Genomic DNA, 21,845 nt, shown 5'->3' with positions numbered 1-21,845 from the left:
CAAATAAAAATTATACTAATTACAAAATAATTATATTATTATATTGTGAAAACTTATGAGTGAAAAGAAAATTGTAAAGGTAAGAAAGGAAAAAGCCTGGTTTATAATTTGTACTTTTTTTAAGGGCCTAACCGCAAACATAAACATAAAAATGACTCTTTTAGCAACAATAAATAATAATAATAATAATAATAATTAAAAATCTCTCTATTTTTTTCAAAGGGCCTACCCTTCGCCATTTTAAAATCTACATCAGTATACTCGCTTTCTATTCTTTGCCTCTCCTTTCATACAAGGCCAAGCATTTTTACTCGTAGGCTATTCATTGCGCCTCACAGAATAAAAGCTCCGGGCTTTAATGGTTTCGATCAAGTTATTTGCAGCTGCTTTCATTCTATCGCAAAGAACAATTCAAATAAGAGCTTCGTTTTAATCAATTCCCAGTTTTCCGTTTTCCCTGCTTTCGCGCTTTGATGGTTGAAAATCCTTTCTGGGTCAGTGTTAGTGTTTCCTCTGCATTTCTTTACCATTGACATGAAATCCGGAGTTAATGCTCTAATCAAACTCCGCTCTGTTCTTTTCCCAGTTTCGTCGCACTTGTTCTCTTTGCCCAAATACCCAGTTCAGAGAACTTATGCAATTCCCACGTTCACCACCTGTTCGACATATTGTGTAACTGAGGAAGAGAGCCCAAGGGAAGAAGATGGGAATCAACCGAGTGACTCTACAGAGATTCTTAAGAGATGGGGTTGCAATGATAATGATTTGTCGATGATATTCATGCGCAGACCTTCTTTGCGGAATGCTGATTTGAACAGTCTTCAATTTAAGCTCAAGATTCTCAGTGGGTTGGGAATCTCTGCTCCTGACCTTGTGAAGATCATCAACTGTCGTCCTAGATTCCTCAGTTGTCGGATAAACCGTTGTCTTGATGAGCGGCTTCAGTTTTTTATGACGATTTTTGGGTCCAAGGAAGTTCTTGTGAAAGCCCTTGTTAGGAATCCTTCTCTATTCACTTATGACTTCCACAAGACAATCAAGCCCGCCATTGCTTTGTATGAAGAAATGGGTTTGAGCAGAGAGGATTTGATCACAATGCTTCTCTCGCGTCCAACAATGATAGCAAGAACTTCTTTTGGTGATGAAAAGATGGAATATATACGCAAAACCAAGCTTTCCAAGGATTCAAAGATGTACAAGTACGTTGTTACTCTCATTGGTATATCCAGGTCTGAAACAATTGGTCGAAAACTAGCAAATTTTGAGAAATTTGGGTTCTCAGAAGATGAGGTTTTTGGTCTTTTTGGACGTTCTCCATTTGTGCTTACACTTTCTGTGGATAAAGTTCAGAGGAATATGACTTTCATTATTGGAACAATGAAGCTTCCTGCTAAAGTGGTACTTGAACATCCATTTTTGCTGTACACTAATTTGGAGGCTGGGCTTAGACCCAGAATACTTCTTGCAGCAAAGTTGCAGGAAATGGGTCTTGACTTGCAGATTAAAGGACCCGAATTGCTGAAGGCTTTGAGGATGAAGGAGAAGAGGTTTTTGGAAGCGTTTATTACTTGTCATCCAAAGGAAATTGCTGATGAATTGATGGCGTGTTACATGAATGCAAAGAGGGTAAAACGATTGGCAATAGAATCAAAGAAGAACAGCCGTGATGGGTTTCCTTTTTGATTATCTTTTTGTTGGCTTATTAACCGGGAAAACATCTTTGTCTCAATCTTTCATTTCATTTTCTTAATACATTTTCCAGATTCGCCTGAATAATCAGGTTTGGCCCTTGTTGTATCCATTTGTAATGAGTGGTTTAAAATGGTTATTTATGGTCACAAAGGGTAGTAACAACGCAGACTAAAAGGTCAATCATACAGACTTCTTGTGCTCTTGAGATTATCGTGACTCTGTAATATTCATTAATTTGAAGTATAAACTTTGGTAATTTCTAAATCACAATCCTCTTATGTGTTACAGCAAGTTTTATTGTTATGCATATCTAATTACATTCTAGAAAGGGATGTCCATATGGAGAATTCCATGAACCACATAACAAAGTATTTGTTTTTGTAAATAAAAATGCCTACTCTTTTCTCACATGCTCCACAGAGAGACAATACGTGAAAAGGAAAATAGAAACTTATTTTAAACATTGGCAACATGGGCCTTCATTATATCAAAATCTACGCCCCAAACAAGCAGTGGGGAAGAGAAGAAAGACAGGAAAGGCAAAAAGAAAGTAAAGCAAAATTACAACTCTTTAGAGGCATTTAGTACTTGAGTTTCCCTAGACGTATTTAGTGTTAAGAGAAGGTGGGGATTTGTTGGGGAATTTAGCACTTCTCGTATTGGACTCCCTACCTCCTCCTTCTCCTTCATCCATGTGAGGCTCATGATGCTGCTGAGATTGATTAGTAGTGGAAGAATCTGCAGGCTGATCCTGTTGATGAGTACTAGCCTTTGAAATACTGTGAGCACTTGAGAATAAATCAACAGGTTCAGAATCAGCTACTTTCCCTCCTTCAAGAGGAGTTCCATGCTTGTAAGCGACCCTCACTGCTTCATCCTCTGATAGCCTTGCCTGTGCAGTTCCATACTTTATATCATCCTTGCTCTTTGCCATTTTTCTCGAACACAAATTGTTCCCCCCACTATCAGCTTCCCCATATATATATATATATATAGAGAGAGAGAGAGTTCTAAGACCGATCATATGCAATGTTATAGTGAATACGTGACAGATTCTCTCAAGGAGAGGCTGACACGTATACCTTTAAAACTGCCACATGGCTCTTTTTCTACTGAATTATAAGTGTTTTGTCTACCATTTTATTATTTATTTATTTATTTATTTTTTAATTATGTAATTATTAGACGGCAAAAGTTCTAAAGCTGTTGGTATAAAAGAAGCAGAAGGTAGGGTTAGTGAGGCTAAACTTATGAAAATGGTGGTGCTTAGGTTATGGAGGGGTCCTTTTCCGTTATGGAGATGGACTTTACAGGCCATCCAAAAGTAGATATTCTGCTTTTACTGGAAGGACTAGCTTTGTGCTTCTTCCATAAGCCTTTTATAACAGTTTTATAGAACTTCTATAGTGGAATATATACTGAAAATGTGACTGACAACTTTCACTAAAAAACTTTTATGGTTTTTATCAAACAGGTTTAGAGAAATTCTATAGAACTTTCTTTCTTTTATCGAATAACAGATTAGTGTGAATTTTTATGGTAAAAGTTATTGCCAAAAAGAAGTAAAGCATATAATTTTCTTCACAAATTTTTTTTTTCATAATATTTCTTGAGAATTTTTTTATATTAAAATGCAAAGAAGAAAGATTTTCTTGACAAAATTGAGCTCAAGAAAAACAAAAATTTGAATTTAGAAAATAAATCAAATATAAAAAATAACGTTTTATAGGTGCTTTATAGACGGAGCTTTTAAAGAAAAGTGCTTTTCTTTTTTTTTTTTTTTCTTTTTTTCCTGTCTAAAAGACATTGTATTAAACGAGACATTTTTTTTTCAAAAAAAAAATCATTGACTATAATAGATGCCTTATTATTTATCAAAAAAAAGAATGGATGCCTTACCCCATAAACAAAACAATCAAAAATTTATTACATGAAAGAAAAGAAAAAAGAAAAAAGAAAAAAACGTTTTTATTATCTTTAATTCTAAAAACTCCTACACTTAAAAAAAAAAAAAAAAGAAAAAAGAAAAAAAAAGCGCACTTTTATAAAAAATCTTCATCCAAACAGTCCTTGGCAAAACATCCAAGTGGAGGATGGACTCTTTTGTATCCCAGGAGGAAGAGGCCTTGGGCACACCAACAACAGCGGTAAAAAAAGCTATTAACGCGTTTAACTTATTCCTCAGTGGCAGTGACACTCCTCAACCCATTTGTCGTTTTGCTTCTTTTCGCTGACTTGTGACTGAGAGACTCCCAAAGAGCCATTGCCCCATTTTTATGCTTATTTTCCCATCTCAGTGAATGGCTTTAGCTCCTATCACCCGGACCCTTTTCGGTCGTTGCTTGATTCACCCTTCGTCTTCTCTCAGTCAAAAGCCCCGACTTTTCTCTTCCCTTTTTAATGTAATTCCTCCTTTCATTCTTTCTCATCAATCTTCTTCCTTGTTTGCTTATTTTTGTTTTTTTTTTTTTGTTTTTTTTTTTTTTACTGGGTTTTGATTTTTAGCTTCGAATAATAATTCTGTTTGTCTAACTTTCTTTTTACTTGGTTGTTTTGATCAGCTAGGTTGGTAAATTTCTGGGTTTATTGTACTATATGTATCTGGGTTGTTTATTCCTGATGAGTTCTTGTTTACTTGTGCGTTTTGAGTGATTTGTGGTAAATTTGGTTAATTTGGGTGCGAAGAAATTTGGTTACCTCTATGTATATGATCTATGCGCTTGACTATATTCATCTGCCCATAAGGATGTTGCGAAGTTTGAAGCTACTCAGTTTGACTCTTTTGCCCAAGGAAAAAAATTATCTCGGACGAGGGAAAAAAATAATTTTTTGTTTTTTTTCTTTGTTATTATTTTATTTTATTTTTATTAGTGGTCGTTATTGGAGTTAGCTTTACCTATGCAAGTGTAAAGTGCAGTGTTCTTGCTGGTGAGTATAGTATGTGAATTAACGTACCAAATAGTAAAGAATGAAAGGTGATGGCTTGTTTTTGTTGCTTCTGTCTGTGCATGATAATATTCATTGAAGTTATCGACTTTTATGTATTTTTCTTAGCTGCAATGGCTGCTATAAAAAAAATGATGAATAAATCCTTTTTAGTTAAATCATCGTTCTGTCAAGGGTGTTAACTGCAAAGACTGTTGTGCACAGCTTTTATTGATTCTGTCTTTACATGATAATTTATTCAGTGAAGTTATCGACTTTTATGTTTTTTTTTTTTTTTTTTTCTTAGCTGCAATGGCTGCTATAAATATTACAGTGGATGAAGTCTTTTTAGTTAAATGTGTCAAAGGTGTTAACTGAAAAGACTGTTTTGCAAAGCTTTTTCGCAGTTGTACGATCAGACTCAAATTGAGACAGCTTTTCTAACAAACTTATTACCATGATTGTTTGAAATTTATTTGTTCTACGCAGCATATTTACTGATCGATTAGTTTGATAGCTAGACCCTTTACTTGTTTCAAAGTTTTTTAGGGACTTCATGCTATAATCTCTAGTGTCAAAGTTAACCTGATACTTAAGATTATCCCTTTCTTTTTTTTAATGTGTAGTGGATTCAAACTATGATTCTTGTGATCATATATAAAATTATGGTTTTCCTATTACTGCAGAAGAGACCATTTTATTCTCTGGTTGATCCAACCCGTACAACATTTAAAAGAACAATTGGTTGGGTTCCTCGGGCTATGGCTTCTTCATTAGCTGGGGAAAGAGCTGATTTTTCAAAACGATATGTATCTGTGAATGAGCCTGTTGTTCCTGCCGACTGGCTTCATGCTAACCTCAAGGACCCTAATCTTAAGGTATTTTGACAAAATCTGGAAAACTTTGAATTTGTCAATTACTTTTTCTACTGTTTTATCCTTTGTGATGTGGAATGACTATTGTTGATCACTCTCTCTCTCTCTCTCTCTCTCTCTCTCTCTATACACATACACATAGATATGAGGTTGTGTGCGTGTGCATGTGCAAGTGAACATGGATATTTATTATATGGACTTTTGACCCGCTCCTGCAAAAGCAGTGTATATTTTATGCCATTTACTGTCACTATAATAATCCTTTTTGGATATAAGAAATTGTTACCAAATGCATTTTCTTATTACCAAATCCATTTTCCTTACTTGAGATTCTATGTTTTTGTAATTATCCTTTGTTTATGTTATTCAGGTGCTTGATGCATCTTGGTACATGCCTGATGAGCAAAGGAATCCAATTCAAGAGTATCAGGTTCTAACTATGATTATTTTGAATCAAACTGTAAATTGTCATGAAATTTTAAGTCTATTAGTTTAAATCCTGGAAAATTTTGGCTTATGCTATTTTGGAGATATGATCCTTCATCCCTTCCTTTATTGAAGTTCTTCATGTTTTGTTGTAATCTGTATATTGTCAGCTTCGCTCTGATTCCTGTTAGTTGATTAAAATTTGTGTACCTTTGCAGGTTGCTCATATTCCTGGTGCCCTTTTCTTTGACGTTGATGGAATTTCAGATCGAACCTCAAATGTGAGATAACATTTTTTTATTCTCTTTTCTTTGTTCCCTTACTGAGTGGGGAGCATCTTGTATTTTGTACTATATTTATGTTAAGACTTAAGATATTTCATATTAAGTTTGTTTTGTAAATTTATAGTTCAATCCATTGCTAGCTTCACCTCTAATCACTGTAAATTTTGTTTCTTGGATTTGGGTGTGCCTCTAATGCCCTGCTAGAAAAAAATTCTGCTATAGATCCTAGGGTCTTCCTTTGTTTTTCTATTTATTTATGATGTAGAAATTTGGCTTGTATCAGTTACCACACATGTTGCCATCAGAGGAAGCTTTTGCTGCTGCTGTTTCTGCTCTTGGCATCCAGAACAAAGATGATCTGGTAGTGTATGATGGGAAAGGGATTTTTAGTGCAGCTCGTGTTTGGTGGTGAGTTTTGTATTATAATTAAACACTGGACTCTGTGTACTATACACACTTTTTGTATTTGTCCTTTTGGTTGAGTATTTAAACTAATATTTTTGGTTATCCAATGACAAGGATGTTCCGAGTTTTTGGGCATGACAGAATCTGGGTTTTAGATGGAGGCCTGCCAAGATGGCGTGCATCAGGATATGATGTTGAATCCAGTGCTTCCTCTGGTGATGCAATTCTGAAAGCTAGTGCTGCCAGCGAGGCCATAGAGAAAGCGTATCAGGGACAGGCAGTAAGTAAATAATTTACTTATTTGCTCTTAACATTCTATCTTCTTTTTTCTTTTGATTCCTATTTATGAGTATGTATCTGGTATGAATTCAGAATAAACTATATTGTAATTTTCTTTCCTTCTTTGGTTGCTTTTTAATTGAATGTATAGCTGCCTAATGTAGTAAATTTTTATAGTTCATGTTGTACTTTTATCTTTTATTAACCTTTCTTTGTCTGTACGGTTTGCAATAGTTATTTTATTATAAGGATTTGATTGAGTTTCATGAACAAGTTATACAGTGTCTTCAGCTTGAGAGACTCCAGATAGTTTTTTCTGTATTGCAACTGAAAGGCATAGGTGATTGTGTATGCTAATGAAATTTTATAATTCTTCTTTACCTTTTTATTTCCAGAAAATGTATGCATCTCTTTTTATATCTAGAAAGAATAAATGAATATGATAAATTTGTCTTGAGTGGAGACCTAAAGCTGTTCTCTTTTGCGTCGCCTTTTTGGACTGCATATCCTATGTTGTTGTTGTTGTTGTTTTTTTTTTTTTTTTTTTTTTTTTTTTTTTTTTTTTTTTTTTGTATGTGTGTGTGTGTACATTTTCCTCTCTCTCTCTCTCTCTCTCTCTCTCCCCCTCTCTCCCTCTCCCTTTCTAACCTGCGTTCTTTTCAAGTTTTACTTTGTGACATCGATTGCCAGTAGTTTAAGTAAATGTAACTTCGTCATGTAGGTTGGGCCAATTACATTTCAGACAAAGTTTCAGCCACATCTTGTATGGACTCTTGAGCAGGTTGGGATATATCTTCTTTTAGTATTAAAACAGTGAAGCTGCTAGTCTGATTTTTTTTTTTTTTTCTCTCTCCCCAAAATGATTCTTAACATCAGAAATGCTACTGTTAATGTGTTTTCGGGTTGTCTGTCTTTCATACTATCCATGACCATGGACCTCTAATCAATGAATAGTTGAGCTATTTTTAACTTTAGGTGAAAAACATGGTTTATAATAAATACTTTCTCTACTCATATCTATCCACAATGTGATCTTTTACTTTCCAGGTTAAAAAAAACATTGGGGAAGGGACTCACCAACAAATAGATGCTCGATCAAAGGCCAGGTATTCTTTATTCTTTATTCCAAAGCAAAAATCCGCATATAGGGATGATTTTCTTCAATAATACATTGTTTTTTGGCGGTTAAATATATTATGTGCAAGTATCCTATGTTAAAGGGACTTATATTTTTATAAGGTAGTTGATACCTTGCTATACACAGTCACCGTAGCTTAGGATTCCATGCTTTTGATAAAGCTCCTTGGGTCTTCCATTTATTTAAAACAGATTGTATGGGTGCTTTTATCACTTGTGATGTTGTAATATACTTCTTGCGCCTCTGGTTCCCTTTTCACCCGAAAAAAAAAAAAAAAAAAATTATATTTTACTAAATTCTAAAATGTAATGGTTTTAGTAAAAGTAAATTTACTATTATAATATAATGATTTGACAAATATGGATGGGGATTTCAAGAAAGAAGATAGGTTCTGTATAATGTAATACTTCAATAGGAGTTCCAACTCAAAGGGCATGCATTCCTGGCTTATGCTGCCCATATAAGAATTAAACTACTGTTGGCCACTATAAATATCACTTTGCATGGCTGCTTGCTGTAAACCAACCTTCTATGTAGCTTGTCCGTTCAACTCAAAAGCCAATGCCTAATTTTGTTGAGTCCTTGTTAGAATTAGAAGAGCTGATTTAAAAAAACCAATTTTAGATGGAAATGAAAGTTTGATTGCTACTCCTGAAAACCGGAAAACCTATAGCATGACATTCTTGGATTTAATGGAGATTTGATCTTGCAGATTTGATGGAACTGCTACAGAACCTAGGAAAGGGATAAGAAGTGGTCATGTACCTGGCAGCAAGTGCATTCCTTTTGCCCAGGTTTGAAAATTGTGTCATGACTTGAAGAAAGATGCATGCTTTTAGACACCCTGTATGCAGACAATGTCCTGTGTTGACATTGAATGTTTGGATTCTAATTTGAGATTCCAGTTTCTAGATCCAATAATTTTAGTGGACTAAATCAGTCAACAGATTATTTCTTTTCTCTTCAAAGCAAGCATAAATATCCCAATTTTTGTGGTTTATCAAACAAGGGTGTTTTTCTGCAGTTGTTGGATAGTTCACAGACACTCTTACCAGCGGATGAGCTGAAAAAACGATTTGATCAAGAAGGTAAACCTTCTTTTATCAATTGTAAATGGTTTTTCTTAAAGTAATATCTGTAGAGCTTCGTAAATTTTTGTTGTTTACTTCATTTCGGGAGCTACTAATAATAGTTGATAAATCTTGTTACATAATTAATTCTAATCTTCGATTATACATATTCTGGATATAAATTAATTGTATCAACACAATATACAGAAGCAATTTGATAGTCCATGAAGCAATTAAGTTAACATTTAAATATTTGATATACGTATTTTGGATATAAATTCATTTGTACCAACACAATATACAGAAGCAATTTGATGGTCCATGAATCTAATTAGGTTAAAATTTAAATGTTTGATATACAATTTTCTTTTTTCCAATTTAATATAGTGTATGGAACATACATTATCTGCATTATAGATGGGTGAAAGAATAACTTTATTTAGCATAAACTTGTTGTGACAACACGAAATTATGCTAGGTTTCTTCATATTAATTGAGCTTCTTAGATGTTGATGTTACCTGAATAGAGTGATGTATTATATATACCTTACAAGTTTTGAAGGGGAAGTGAGTGTTGAACCAGGTTATAGAATTGGAATGGGGAAAAAATATCTTTAACTTTCTTTTTGAATTTAGTGTTACATGTTTCTTTGGAAAAGAATTAATTAAATTAGGTACGTGCTTTTCAGTAAAATACAATGCAGTTGCTTGATGATCTAATCGTATACTGCAGGCATCTCTTTGGGAAGCCCTGTTGTTACTTCATGCGGTACTGGTGTAACTGCCTGTATTCTTGCTCTGGTAATTGCTCTCTCTCTCTCTCTCTCTATATATATATATATATATTATATATATACTTTTGTTTTATTATTATTATATTTATATATGTGTGTTATTTTAGCCTGGGACACCATTTAGTGTCTTTCATTTCAATGAACAACAAAACAAAGAAGATTGGTCGTTATGTATCCATCACATCCCTTTCTTCTCGTAGTCTTAACTTCCCTATATCCCCCCTTAACAAAATGGATTTACGATTAGCTGTATGTGTGAATTTGAAGACCTATTCATGCAATTCCAGATTGATAGAAGGGAAAATAAATAAAGAAAAAGAATGCTGCAAAGAAGCTTGTAGCATCAATACAGTTCTTAATACTAAAAGCTTGCATTCTTTGTCCTCAACAAGAAATGTTAATTATTCTCTCTGAAGTTTCTTCTTCTTTCTATTTTATTGGAAATCATATTTTTGGTAAGAAATCATGTCATCTTCGTTTGTGCAAACGGTTAAAATTAAAGTCTAATACTTTGTTTTCCTATGTTAGGGTCTTCATCGGCTCGGCAAGTCTGATGTCGCAGTGTATGATGGATCTTGGACTGAATGGGGAGGAAATCCTGATACACCTGTTGAAACTTCATAAAATGTCGATAAAGTATTGTCGTAAACTCAATTGTGACATGAACAGCATAGGGTTTACCCTTAATTTGAATCTCTTTTTTAAGGATGTTGTATAGAGAATAATGGTTGAGTTGGTCCTTTTATAAGCCCTTTTTTTTTTGGTTTAAAAAAATCATTGTTCAATTTTATAATTATGAGTTCGATCATATTATTGGACTTCACCTTTTCTTTTGATTGTCAAAAGTTCATAAGAAAAAAAAAAAAAAAAAAAGCCTTTTGTTTGTATTTTAAAACAAAACTAATCTTCGATGAGGAACGTAAGAAACAAAGCAACACCAATGCCTTGAGGGAAAAGTTACCCACTGTGGATTTAGTCAATGGTTAATGGTTCATCCAAACAAAATCTTAATACTTGATGATTGGCTGTTTGATGTTAATATTATTGATCTTTTTCTTGGCCCTGCTAGCTTACCAAGAAAATGGTAAAAGAAGTGGAGAGGGATTAATTTAGGAATTTTTTTTTTTTTTTTTTTTTTCGACTGTCCCCTAGACCCACCCCACCCAAATGACTCGAGCCCGCGCACCAGAGGCGCAGGCAGCGGCTCTCGACCACGCGAGCTAGCACGCTTCGTCTAAACTAACGGTATTAGATGATAGTTCCCAAGGCAACAAAATAAAGCCAAGTATATATATTTTTTAATATCATTTCAGGTTGACTAACATCAAAGAGGAAGATAATAATGTGGTCGTGGACAAGTGGCATTTATGTTGAAGTTTGCGCCTTGTTATTACGGTAAGTATTTAAAAGCAAGAATAAAGAACAATAAGTGATCGCGTGGCCTAATGGATAAGGCGCTCGCCTCCGGAGCGGGAGATTGTGGGTTCGAGTCCCATCGCGATCGTTTTCTTTCTTAATTAATTTGTTTATTTTATTTTTATTTTTTTAAAGTTAGGATAAAAAGTAATCTGCTTCCTACTACTCTGGTTTCTCTCGAAGTCTACAAATGTTCCATGCGTTAGAGTAAATGGCAAAGAGCTTTGGACACCCATCTTTCTACCATAATATAGTTTGTTTTAAATATACATAAAATTCTAAGTGCTTAGATATATGTTTTATCATATTTCAGGGAGAGTAGTCTTGTATCATACGTTATTATATATTCTCTCTGATCAAAGCCTCAAGTCAGATTCTCCTCTTAAGTAAGAAAGCACTTACTTTTTGTTAATTGCTCGAGCAAGTTTTTCCAAATAAAGTTTGCCTGATACAATATCATAGAAATTATCTAAGAAACAGGTTCTACATCCATCTCTTGTATTCACTAAGCAGCCTTTTTTGATTTGCTCGTTCTTCGACTGTAACGGTGGACTTCTACCTTTCTCTTGCTACTTATAATTTACATGTGGGAAAGGTTTCAGTAGTTGCAAGTTCTCTCAACTTCAGATTAGATGTTAACGCGCGCGCACACACACACACACACACGTACTTCTGGTTTCTTGCAGTCCGCACACACATAACACACACTTACTTCTGGTTTCTTGCAGTCCGCATCCTCCACACACACACACACACAAACACGTACTTCTGGTTTCTTGCGGTCCGCATCCTCCACACACACACACACACAAACACGTTTCTTGCAGTCCGCATCCTCCACACACACGTACCATACACACACACACACACACACACACACACACACACACACACGTACTTCTGGTTTCTTGCAGTCCGCATCCTCCACACACACGTACCACACACGCACACACACACACACACACACACACACACACGTACTTCTGGTTTCTTGCAGTCCGCATCCTCCACACACACACACACACACACACACACACACACTCTTACACTTCTGGTTTCTTGCAGTCCGCATCCTCCACATTATGGATAGTTTTGCAAAATTAAGCATCCACACACACACAATTCTGGTTTCTTGCACACACTTCTGGTTTCTTGCAGTCCGCATCCTCCACATTATGGATAGTTTTGCAAAAGTAAGCATCCACACACACACACACACACACACACACACACACACAATTCTGGTTTCTTGCAGTCCGCATCCTCCACATTATGGATAGTTTTGCAAAAGCGCATCCACCACATTATGGATAGTTTTGCAAAAGTAAGCATCCACACACACACAGTTCTGGTTTCTTGCAGTCCGCATCCTCCACATTATGGATAGTTTTGCAAAAGCGCATCCGCCACATTATGGATAGTTTTGCAAAAGTAAGCATCATAAGTGGAATTTTTTTATTTATTCTGGTAACAGAGAAACACACACACACCTCAATTACATGATTCTGGTATCTTGCAGTCCGCATCCTCCACATTATGGATAGTTTTGCAAAAGTAAGCATCATAAGTGGAATTTTTTTATTTATTCTGGTAACAAAGATGTTTCTCTAATGTTTGATTGTGTGCCAGCCTTGATTTGAAAATAACGTTCATTCTCGTTTTACATGGAATTAAACTTTCTGAACTTACAATTGCAGGTTTCAAGAGTTAGGTCGCTTAATGAGTTTGATTCAAAGTTCTCTGGTTGATCTTCTACCACACGTTTTGCCGGCAAATGTAAAGAGTGTAAATTGACTGGATTGTATAGGATTTATGATGAAACACCGTATTGTTGTATTCTATTTCGGTTGAATTTATTGATGTAAAAAATTAACTATTCCTATGATTTTTAACTAAGAAAGATTCAAAAACCAGTCATCCAATATGTCAATTCAACATTTCTTGAACAAGAAAACAAGTATTGGAGCCAATTGTCTGTTTAACATCTGGATTTTGCAACAGGTCCAATTCTCAACTGGTAATTTCCAACAAAACTCTTCCACAGTCTCCAACTCTTCCCTGGACCCAGAAACAATTAAAACAACAGCAACAAAATAAATCAACATTATTTGGATAATAGAAGCTCTAAAAAAGCTTCTAATTCTAGATGTTCAAACATGCTCGCTTTCTATAGAGGCCGTTTTGATCTATTCATTCTAATAATTAGGGGAGAAAGAAATTTACTCTCAAAAGAAGATGATTAAAGAGTCCATTAAAATCTGGGCCATGAAAAATCAAGCATGAAACGTAAGAGAGATAATAATCTAGTTAGGCAGAAGTGTTACCTTCCACCAGGATGCCCCACATAAACCACTAAGCTGATAAGTCCTCCTGGCATTAAGATTTCCTTTGCAACAGTTAATGCTTCTGCTGTTGTTTGAGACTCTGTTACTACTGATTTGTCACCACCAGGAAGATAGCCTAGGTTGAAAGCAATAAGCCTGAAAATATCCAACCCATCAAATTCGGCAATGGTTTTAGCATTCCTTCAGGAATTAAGGCTCTGAAAATCAGAGTTTCTCAACTATCAAGGTGTGAGTATTTTAACGAATTCATACTAAAAGTTACAATGGCAGAGACAGGAGTAAATTAAAATCTAAAATACTAATTTTCAAAAATAAAAAGACAACATGGGCTCGTGAAGTTTGAATTATAGTGAGTACTACCTCACAGAGGTATCCTCTGGAAGAACTTCAGCCATTTCACTGTGGCATCTATGGAAGAGCTTTACAAGTTCCTTCTGCAAAAGAATATAGATAATTGTAAATTTAAGATTATAAAATCATAGAAACATTGAATTATAAATCAATAGATATTTTCATGTAATCAGACTCCAGGTGCTGTTTTTGTACAATAGATTTAGTTGACTGGAGGTGCAATATGTAATTATTCAAAATTGCAATACAGGATAACCTCCAATGCATAAACTATAACACACATTTTCATCATTTAGACAGAAGTGAAAGTTTCACTAAAGAGAAACTATGAGATAGAGACACCTCATTTGGATTGACTGACACTTCCAGCAACGAAGAAGCATTCTCCAAAGCAACTTTCTGAACATCAAACCCATAAACTCGACCCAGCCCCGATTCATCAGCAACCATTCTGAGCAATGCTAAGGTATCATAACCATTGCCACAGGTGGCATCAATGACCGTATCTCCTTTTCTTACAATACGTTCCCAAATCCTATCAAAATTGGGGGCAATAAAAAAAAAAGAAGAAAAAAAAAAAAGAAAAAAGAAAAAAGAATAGCAGATGTTAAATGTTAAACTCAAACACCAGCACAGGATAAACTAGAAGGCAACATCATTTTTGGAAATGTATCATTTTGCTGGTCCCACATAATGAGCTACACAACACTCATAAACTGCTTTGGCAGAGACTCAGAAATAGCTGGTTAAGCTCATATCTAGTATAAAGCAAAGAAAAAAAATAAAATTTCTAAAAAAAAAAAACTGGTCAGGAAATTTGTAAACATGGTGTGACTGGTGCAAAACCAATAATGGATCCAGAGACAGGAGCAGAATCAGAAATCTCGGCATAAAAAGGAGAGGTGGAATTTAACCACAATCTAAGAATAAACATTCAGATAAAATTAAGAAAAGAAACACATTCAATGTGTAGAAAAAACACTTTTGAAGATTCTTTATCTTCTTCCTTTTTTTTTTTTTTTTTTTGGGGTGGTGGTGGGGGGGTGTGCGGAATTAGCACTTTTGAAGATTCAAATCCATGGCAGATGTAAATAAGTGATACAAATATGTATTTCAGGAGAGGAGACAATAAGGGTCATACAAGTGAGCAACTTCTGTGGCCTTCTTGTTGCCGAAGATATAGCTCAACATAACATCCGCCAATCCTTATCACGGCATTCACCTCATAATTAATAATTTCAAGATAATCATATTTTCACAAGCAACAACAATAATCATTTAGTCCTACTAATATACAAACAACCAAAAACACAGGGAAAAAAAAAGAAAAAAGAAAAAAAAAAAGGAAGCTAAATTTTGAATTTTTAACACGAAACAGTGAGTGAAATAAAAATCAGCCAACCCCAATCCCAGGCCCACCACTCACGACTGTTCTGTTTTGGTTCTTGAGAAGACAAATTAATGGAAGGAAAACGAATGTATTATATTTCTGTCCTTTCCTTCCTGAAAATATAAAAGTTGTTTTCTTTCCCAATGATTTTGGCGGCAGCCAAACAATATATAAGAATGAACAGAAAGATACCCGAGATAGCGGGAACTTCAGGGACGGCAGTGGATGAGAAAGCATCACTAGCTGCTTGAGAAGTGGAAGCAGCCGCCAAGGCCTGGAAAGTGGTGTGCTGAATGGGTTGGAAGCAGCAGCGAAGAGAGGAGAGAGAGCGGGGGCTACTACTTGTGTAGGGAAATTTTCTCATAGAGGAAACCAGGAGCTTGTGGCCTCCTAAACTCGTAACAGCCCACCACCAAACGCATCTTGCTGACAGCATTTCTAGCTCTCTCTCTCTCTCTCTCTCTCTCTCTCTCTCTCTGTTTTCTCTGTCACCTTTAGACCTTAGCAAACCCAATACCAAGAGGGTTTAAGTTTTAGTTTTTGCTAGCTCTATTTGACTGGCCTATCCAATCTCACGTACCGATGTGAGGTGGGTCTCTTTTGATTTTGGGTTTCTTTGATGTTGGGTCTTTCGATAATTCAAGGGTGTCCTGAAGGAACTGGTTGGTCCTTCATAAAACCTAAACGAACTGTATAAACACTCACGTAGCAAATTATATATATATATATATATATATGAAAAAAAAAAAAAAAAGGAACTGTATAGACACTCATGTAGCAAATTATACCTAAAAAAAAAAAAAAAAAAATCCAGTACCCATCTTCTTTTTGTTTGGATTTTTTGCAATTATTGGCACCGAGGGCTCCACAATTCTCTGGTCATGTTTCGTCTTGCAAGTTGCCAGGGTCGGTGAGAGATGTCAATTATTCTTTGGAGTAGGACCCCCCTTCCTACCGTGAGTCTGTGACCCCAAGTCCAATGACAAGAAATGGTTGAATTTTCTAACGTGTGAACCCAGACAACAGAAACCGGAATACGAAAAAGCAGATAAGAAAATGACAAAAGATGTCAGTAGGATGCTTCCCCTATGGCATTGACCGAGTGAGGAAGACTTTGTTAGAACTTAGATCAGATACATAGATGATTCTTTGAGTTTCTTACTGCAGAAATTAAACACTCTTTCAGCAACCAAAGATATAGCTTTTTTTCTCCCTTCAACTTTCAAACTTAAAACACCATTTGTGAGAAACCAAATTATGGATGCAGGAGTGGTGGGTGGAGCTTTCCTCTCTGCTACCCTTCAAGTGCTGTTTGATAGGATGGCTTCAGAGGAGTTCGTTGACTTCGTCCGGGGAAAGAGACTCGATCACAGGCTGCTAGAGAAATTGAAGAGGAAGATGTCATCAGCTAAGGCAGTTCTTAATGATGCAGAGGAGAAGCAAATTGGGAATTCGGATGTGAAGAAGTGGCTTGATGACCTCAATGAAGCAATCTATGAAGCAGAGGACTTGGTGGCACAGATCAACGCTGAAATTTTGCGATACAAATTGAAGGATGAATCTACTGGAAGCAGCTCAAAAAAGGTACTGAACTTCATCACAGCTAAGTTCTCTTCATTCAACAGAAATGTAGAAAAGAAAATAGCGGGGATACTTGAGAAACTAAATGATATTTTAGAACAAAAAGAATCTCTTGGTTTGAGAGAAGCTGCAGGATGTAGACCTTCAGGAAGATTACCTGCAACTTCTTTGGTAGAAGCATCTGGTGTTTTCGGCAGGGATGGCGAAAAAGAAGCCATTGTTAACTCATTGCTGAGGAGTGATGATATTGGCAACAACATATCTGTCATTCCGATAGTAGGCATGGCTGGGATTGGCAAGACCACCCTTGCTCAACTGATTTTCAACGACATAAGGGTGAAGGAACGTTTTGATTTCAGAGAATGGGTTTCTGTATCACATCAATTTGATGTTCTCAGAATGACAAAAGAAATTTTGCTGACAATTTCTGGTCTGGCATATACAAGCGAGGACCTGAATCTACATCAAGTTAAACTGGAGGAGGCTCTGAAGGGTAAAAGGTTTCTGATTGTTCTAGACGATGTCTGGAACGACAATGATTTTCTATGGGATGAGTTCAAGAAACCTTTCATGTCTGGAGCGCATGGAAGTTCAATTATCGTGACAACACGCAGTAATCATGTTGCATCAGTAATGCGTAACGTTTCATCTTATTGTTTGAAAACAATGTCTAAGGAGGATAGTTGGGAATTATTTGTAAAGCATGCCTTCAACAATGCAAATCCATATGACCATCCAAAGCTTGAAGAAATTGGTAGACAAATTGTCCAAAAGTGCAACGGTCTTCCTTTAGCTGTTAAATCGCTTGGAATCCTGTTGAGTCATCAATCAAAACTGGAAGAATGGGAGAACATACTAAACAGCGACATGTGGGAGTTGGAGAATAACAATATTCTTCCAGCTCTATGGTTGAGTTATCATTACCTACCTTCACATCTTAAGCGCTGTTTTGCTTATTGCTCAATATTCCCCAAGGAATATGAAATTAATAAAGAAGATTTAATCAAGTTATGGATGGCAGAAGATCTTTTGCCACACAAAAATAACAAGAGGATAGAAGAAGTTGGAGAAGAGTATGTAAACAACCTTTTATCAAGATCCTTATTTCAGCAGCCAATAAGTTTGGATGATTCAAGTAATTTTACCATGCACGAGCTCATGAATGATTTAGCTACATTCATAACGAGCGAATTTTGTTTGAGGTTGGATGATAGGTTCAACGCAAATAAACTTCCCAGCAAGATTCGTCATGCATCACATGTGAAAGCATGTGCCTACGACTTGGAGAAGCATAATGCTTTGTTAAGATCCTTGCATCTGCGAACCTTCTTGTCATCACAGCATTTTGGCAACATACAATTGCAGAACTTGGTAGTAGCAAACTGGCTGCCAACATTAACATGTCTAAGAGCGCTTTCATTGTCAGGATATTCTATCACAGAGTTGCCTGCCTCCATAGGGAAGTTAAAGCTTCTAAGGTACTTGGATTTATCCAACACTAAAATCAAAGAGTTGCCTACTGCAATCTGTACTCTCTACAATCTGCATACTCTGCTTTTGAAAGAATGTGAAGATCTCAAGTTGTTGCCAACTGACATTGGAAAGCTCATCAACTTGCGTCATCTGGACATTACGTTCACAGGTATAGAAGAGATGCCATCAGAAATTGGTAACTTAAAAGATTTGCAAACATTAACTGACTTTGTTTTGAGCAAAGACAGTGGGTCTACCATCAAATCATTAGGAGGTCTTCAACAATTGCATGGAAGCCTTCGCATTGCAGGACTTAAAAATGTTGTTGACGTTGAGGATGTCTTGGCGGCGAACTTGAAGATTAAGAAGTACCTTACTGAATTACGGTTGCTGTGGGGCTATGATGATGATGCTGATATTGATTGCAACCCCCAAAAGGATACAGAGATTCTCAGTGGACTGCGACCTCATGGAAATATCAAGGCACTACAAATCACATATTATAGAGGTGAGCGATTTCCCGAATGGGTGGCAGATCTTTCATTCTATAATATAGAGAAGATACAGCTATATGGATGTAAGAAATGTCACCACCTTCTGCCATTTGGGCAACTCCCATTTCTCAAACAACTTGAAATTATGGGATTTGATGAACTGGTGAGAGTAGGCGATGAGTTTTATTACAGTGATTGTTCAGTGACTGGTGAGCCATTTAAATGCCTAGAACTCTTAAGTTTTAGGTATTTGCCGGAGTGGCAGGAGTGGTCATTCATCAGAGGGCACGTTAGAGGGACTTTTCCTCAACTGAAGGAGCTTGTTTTGGTAGATTGTCCAAAATTAACTGGACGCATAAGTCTACCCAGTACCATGGAATCTGTCCACATTAGCGGATGTGACAAGTTCGAGTACTTTAGAAATATAAGAGCTGATATATAAATGTATGTGTCCATATATATATTGTACATATATATAGTAGAGTGCAATAATCTGTTTGCAATACATGCTGTAAGTATGGAGCTGGGTTTTGTTGGATTTGATTCTGGAGGAGTGCTTGCCAATCTCTCATTCAATACCACTTGGAATCTCGTCATCATCTTCATTATGCCAATTTGTTACTGCATCCTGTGAGCTCTACTCAAATATTGTAGCATTGGCATGGAATATGTGTCATGTTCTCTTACTTCAATATCCTTCAGGTACGTCCTTACTCTGCCTATTTCCGTGAACTGCTTTTAATTTTTATTAAGAAGAAGAAGAATTTTATCAATTAGGCACACTTTTATATTCACAAAGAAGTATGACACATTTACCGGAAACTTCATATATATTACAGGAAACTAAGAAATTGTATCATAGAGTGGCCAAGAAGTCAGGCAGTGAGGACTAAAATATATTTCCACTTTCTGTTTGTAACTTTTATCTTAAGGAAACAATAAGTAAAACAAAAATATCGGTTGGTTGCATGATAGTGATGCAAACATTTAACTTGTGTTTGGTCATGTACCTGAAATTAGTTTTCTAGTTTTTGAATGAGTAATTTTTGTATTTTTAAAACAAAATGCTGTTTTTGATTAGTATATGCTCAAACAAGTTAATTCTTAGTTTAATTTTAATGGTGGAAATGTGGAACCGTTTTTGGGCAATTTCCAAGTAATTCTCTGATAAATATATGCAAAGACTTTTTGCTATGTGCATGAATTATGTACCTACATGATTGAAAAATGTTGCTTAATTGCTTATTGTAACATTTTTGAAGCAGTAGCATTTTGAACCGCTTAATTTTGCAGGATCTTATGGTTTCCATCAAGACTTTGATACCGGCTCTCTACTTGATCTTTTGCATCGGATCCAGTTCAGTGTGGTTGAAACATCTTGGTTTTCTGTGTGATTTATGAACTTTATAAATATTTTCAATTTACTGGATAACTTTATTATGCCAGACAAATTTCACTTGATGTAAGTTTCTTGGGATGCATATGAATGGATTTTTGTTATTATATTTTATTTTGGTTTCCATCTCTGCAAGTACTCAAATTGACAAGTTTCATCGTGTATAATTTAATGGATCTTTATGTGGATATCCAGGAATACACTTCAGATAGTTGAATATATTTGTAGATTAAGGCTTCCACCCATATCCCTTTTGCTACGAACTAAGTAAAAGCCATTTGTCCATAAATCAGAAAGAGCCAAATCACTGCTAATAATACCAAAAACAACACACTACTATTGAATTAGAAACTGCATTTCTTGTGCCCAAAGTTTTCATTGCAGTTAGGAAAGAAATGCAGCTAAGGCACTTCTAATAGCTTCCTTACAAATGTTGTGATTATTGGATGCCCAGCAAGGGTTCAGAGATTCAAATTAAACATATTTGATGTGTACCAAAAAAAAAAAAAAAAAAAAAAAAAAAAAAAAACAGTTTTTTAACAAATCAAAGAAACATTTCAGGAGATGAGAAATTAAGTTCATCTGATCCTTAACATTATATTTTAAGAATTTAAGAACACAATGATCACAAAAACCACCAAACAACAACAGTAATCGTTTTGTCCTAATCATGCTTAAGCTTCAGTCGTGTTTGTGCTAGACGGTTATGGAAACAAAGGAGCCAGCCCACTCACAACTCACCGCTCACAAGAAGTCAAAAATGCCCTGTTTGTTTCTTGAGGAAATGCACCAAGAAATAAAAGAGAAAATTTATATCAGTTTCTTTTCTGATATAAATTAACTACCTTTTTTATTGTTTTTTTTTTTTTTTTTTTTTTTTTTTTTTTTTTTTGAAAAAAAGTTCACTCTTTTGCCTTCCTTTCTTTCCTGAAACTCAAGTCTTTCCGATTCCCCAATCACTAAACCGGGAAAACCAAACAGAATATATAAGAAAGAAGAGAAAGCTTACCCTAGAAAAGAGTGTTCTTCAATGATGGAAGCAGAAGGGAAAAGCATCAGCAGTTTGACAAGTGGAAGCGGCCGAGGTCCTGCAAAACGGTGTGCTTAACGGGTCCAAAGCAGATTTCTTGGGCCAGTCTAATGCTTCTTGCAGAGAGGACAGCATTAGCTTGTGGTTCACGGCATTTCCTCTGTCTCTCTGTTCTCCACCCTCTTTTAATCTCTCCCTATGCCTGTTGATATCGTCGCTCCAAGCTCTTTGAGTTGGACTTGAAGGGTTGTTTTATATACACCCTCTAAAAGGGATTAATACACCCAAATTTTACTGTTAAGATACCGACCTGTCTTTTTCAGTGCAAATTTTTTATACCAAGCTGTCTTTTTCAGTGCAAAATTTTCATCCATACTTTTGGTTAAGCTTTCCACGTTTCATTCAGGACTTTGCTCTTAAATTGGTTGACTTTTTATTTGTATTTTTGGTCTGTCTTTTAGTGCAAACCATTCCAAACGTG

General features: G+C 35.7%; 5 protein-coding genes, 1 long non-coding RNA gene and 1 other non-coding gene across 8 annotated transcripts; 5 read left to right on the top strand and 2 right to left on the bottom strand.

The window, feature by feature from the left end:
* The first annotated feature begins 216 nt into the window (after positions 1 to 216).
* Positions 217 to 1,970, top strand: LOC107417838 (transcription termination factor MTERF9, chloroplastic). The gene has a single exon (XM_016026487.4). The coding sequence runs from the start codon at positions 535 to 537 to the stop codon at positions 1,681 to 1,683; it is 1,149 nt and encodes a 382-aa protein (XP_015881973.3). The 5' UTR covers positions 217 to 534; the 3' UTR covers positions 1,684 to 1,970.
* Positions 1,971 to 2,124: 154 nt separating this feature from the next.
* On the bottom strand, positions 2,125 to 2,682 carry LOC107417839 (SEED MATURATION PROTEIN 1). The gene has a single exon (XM_016026488.4). It carries the CDS (start codon positions 2,624 to 2,626, stop codon positions 2,291 to 2,293), a length of 336 nt encoding a protein of 111 aa, XP_015881974.2. The 5' UTR covers positions 2,627 to 2,682; the 3' UTR covers positions 2,125 to 2,290.
* A 1,162-nt stretch (positions 2,683 to 3,844) lies between these two features.
* On the top strand, positions 3,845 to 10,711 carry LOC107417867 (thiosulfate/3-mercaptopyruvate sulfurtransferase 1, mitochondrial). The gene is made up of 12 exons (XM_048474176.2): positions 3,845 to 4,094; positions 5,304 to 5,495; positions 5,863 to 5,922; positions 6,137 to 6,199; positions 6,486 to 6,610; positions 6,722 to 6,887; positions 7,608 to 7,667; positions 7,934 to 7,992; positions 8,737 to 8,818; positions 9,049 to 9,112; positions 9,828 to 9,895; positions 10,417 to 10,711. The coding sequence occupies exons 1-12, from the start codon at positions 3,993 to 3,995 to the stop codon at positions 10,510 to 10,512; spliced, it is 1,137 nt and encodes a 378-aa protein (XP_048330133.1). The 5' UTR covers positions 3,845 to 3,992; the 3' UTR covers positions 10,513 to 10,711.
* Positions 10,712 to 11,319: 608 nt separating this feature from the next.
* Positions 11,320 to 11,392, top strand: TRNAR-CCG (transfer RNA arginine (anticodon CCG)). Its single transcript has one exon. It is a non-coding gene; the product is annotated as a tRNA-Arg (tRNA).
* LOC125422533 (uncharacterized) lies at positions 11,353 to 13,180 on the top strand. Its single transcript, XR_007241254.2, has 2 exons — positions 11,353 to 12,858; positions 13,002 to 13,180. It is a non-coding gene; the product is annotated as an uncharacterized LOC125422533 (long non-coding RNA).
* A 38-nt stretch (positions 13,181 to 13,218) lies between these two features.
* Positions 13,219 to 16,040, bottom strand: LOC107417825 (tRNA (mnm(5)s(2)U34)-methyltransferase, chloroplastic). 2 transcript variants are annotated; one of them, XM_025074087.3, is made up of 6 exons: positions 15,583 to 16,040; positions 15,142 to 15,205; positions 14,343 to 14,535; positions 14,010 to 14,083; positions 13,629 to 13,784; positions 13,219 to 13,362 (listed from the first exon to the last, which is right to left on the bottom strand). In XM_025074087.3, exons 1-6 carry the CDS (start codon positions 15,824 to 15,826, stop codon positions 13,236 to 13,238), a joined length of 858 nt encoding a protein of 285 aa, XP_024929855.3. In that variant the 5' UTR covers positions 15,827 to 16,040; the 3' UTR covers positions 13,219 to 13,235. The 2 variants fall into 2 exon arrangements, with proteins under 2 accessions (XP_024929855.3, XP_048330507.2); XM_048474550.2 differs by having other exon boundaries at positions 15,142 to 15,222; positions 15,583 to 15,720.
* A 163-nt stretch (positions 16,041 to 16,203) lies between these two features.
* On the top strand, positions 16,204 to 20,448 carry LOC132800634 (putative disease resistance RPP13-like protein 1). The gene is made up of 2 exons (XM_060814794.1): positions 16,204 to 19,640; positions 20,232 to 20,448. Exon 1 carries the CDS (start codon positions 16,648 to 16,650, stop codon positions 19,378 to 19,380), a length of 2,733 nt encoding a protein of 910 aa, XP_060670777.1. The 5' UTR covers positions 16,204 to 16,647; the 3' UTR covers positions 19,381 to 19,640; positions 20,232 to 20,448.
* The last annotated feature ends 1,397 nt before the right edge of the window (positions 20,449 to 21,845 follow it).

The sequence above is a fragment of the Ziziphus jujuba genome, chromosome 2 (assembly GCF_031755915.1).
Source record: "Ziziphus jujuba cultivar Dongzao chromosome 2, ASM3175591v1".
In the NCBI taxonomy this organism is placed as follows: Eukaryota; Viridiplantae; Streptophyta; class Magnoliopsida; order Rosales; family Rhamnaceae; genus Ziziphus; species Ziziphus jujuba.
This window is presented reverse-complemented; position numbering and strand designations above follow the sequence as displayed.

Bases quoted from the DNA above. Each gene is read 5' to 3' on its own strand.
- LOC107417825 (XM_025074087.3), bottom strand. From the start codon at position 15,826: ATGCTGTCAGCAAGATGCGTTTGGTGGTGGGCTGTTACGAGTTTAGGA. The intron at 14,536-15,141 runs GTATGACCCTTA...CAATTTTGATAG, and splicing joins GCCACAGAAGTTGCTCACTT to GATTTGGGAACGTATTGTAA. The intron at 14,084-14,342 runs GTGTCTCTATCT...ATTCTTTTGCAG, and splicing joins TGTCAGTCAATCCAAATGAG to AAGGAACTTGTAAAGCTCTT.
- LOC132800634 (XM_060814794.1), top strand. From the start codon at position 16,648: ATGGATGCAGGAGTGGTGGGTGGAGCTTTCCTCTCTGCTACCCTTCAA.
- LOC107417867 (XM_048474176.2), top strand. From the start codon at position 3,993: ATGGCTTTAGCTCCTATCACCCGGACCCTTTTCGGTCGTTGCTTGATT. The intron at 7,668-7,933 runs GTTGGGATATAT...TTTACTTTCCAG, and splicing joins TTGTATGGACTCTTGAGCAG to GTTAAAAAAAACATTGGGGA. The intron at 9,896-10,416 runs GTAATTGCTCTC...TTCCTATGTTAG, and splicing joins CTGCCTGTATTCTTGCTCTG to GGTCTTCATCGGCTCGGCAA.
- LOC107417839 (XM_016026488.4), bottom strand. From the start codon at position 2,626: ATGGCAAAGAGCAAGGATGATATAAAGTATGGAACTGCACAGGCAAGG.
- LOC107417838 (XM_016026487.4), top strand. From the start codon at position 535: ATGAAATCCGGAGTTAATGCTCTAATCAAACTCCGCTCTGTTCTTTTC.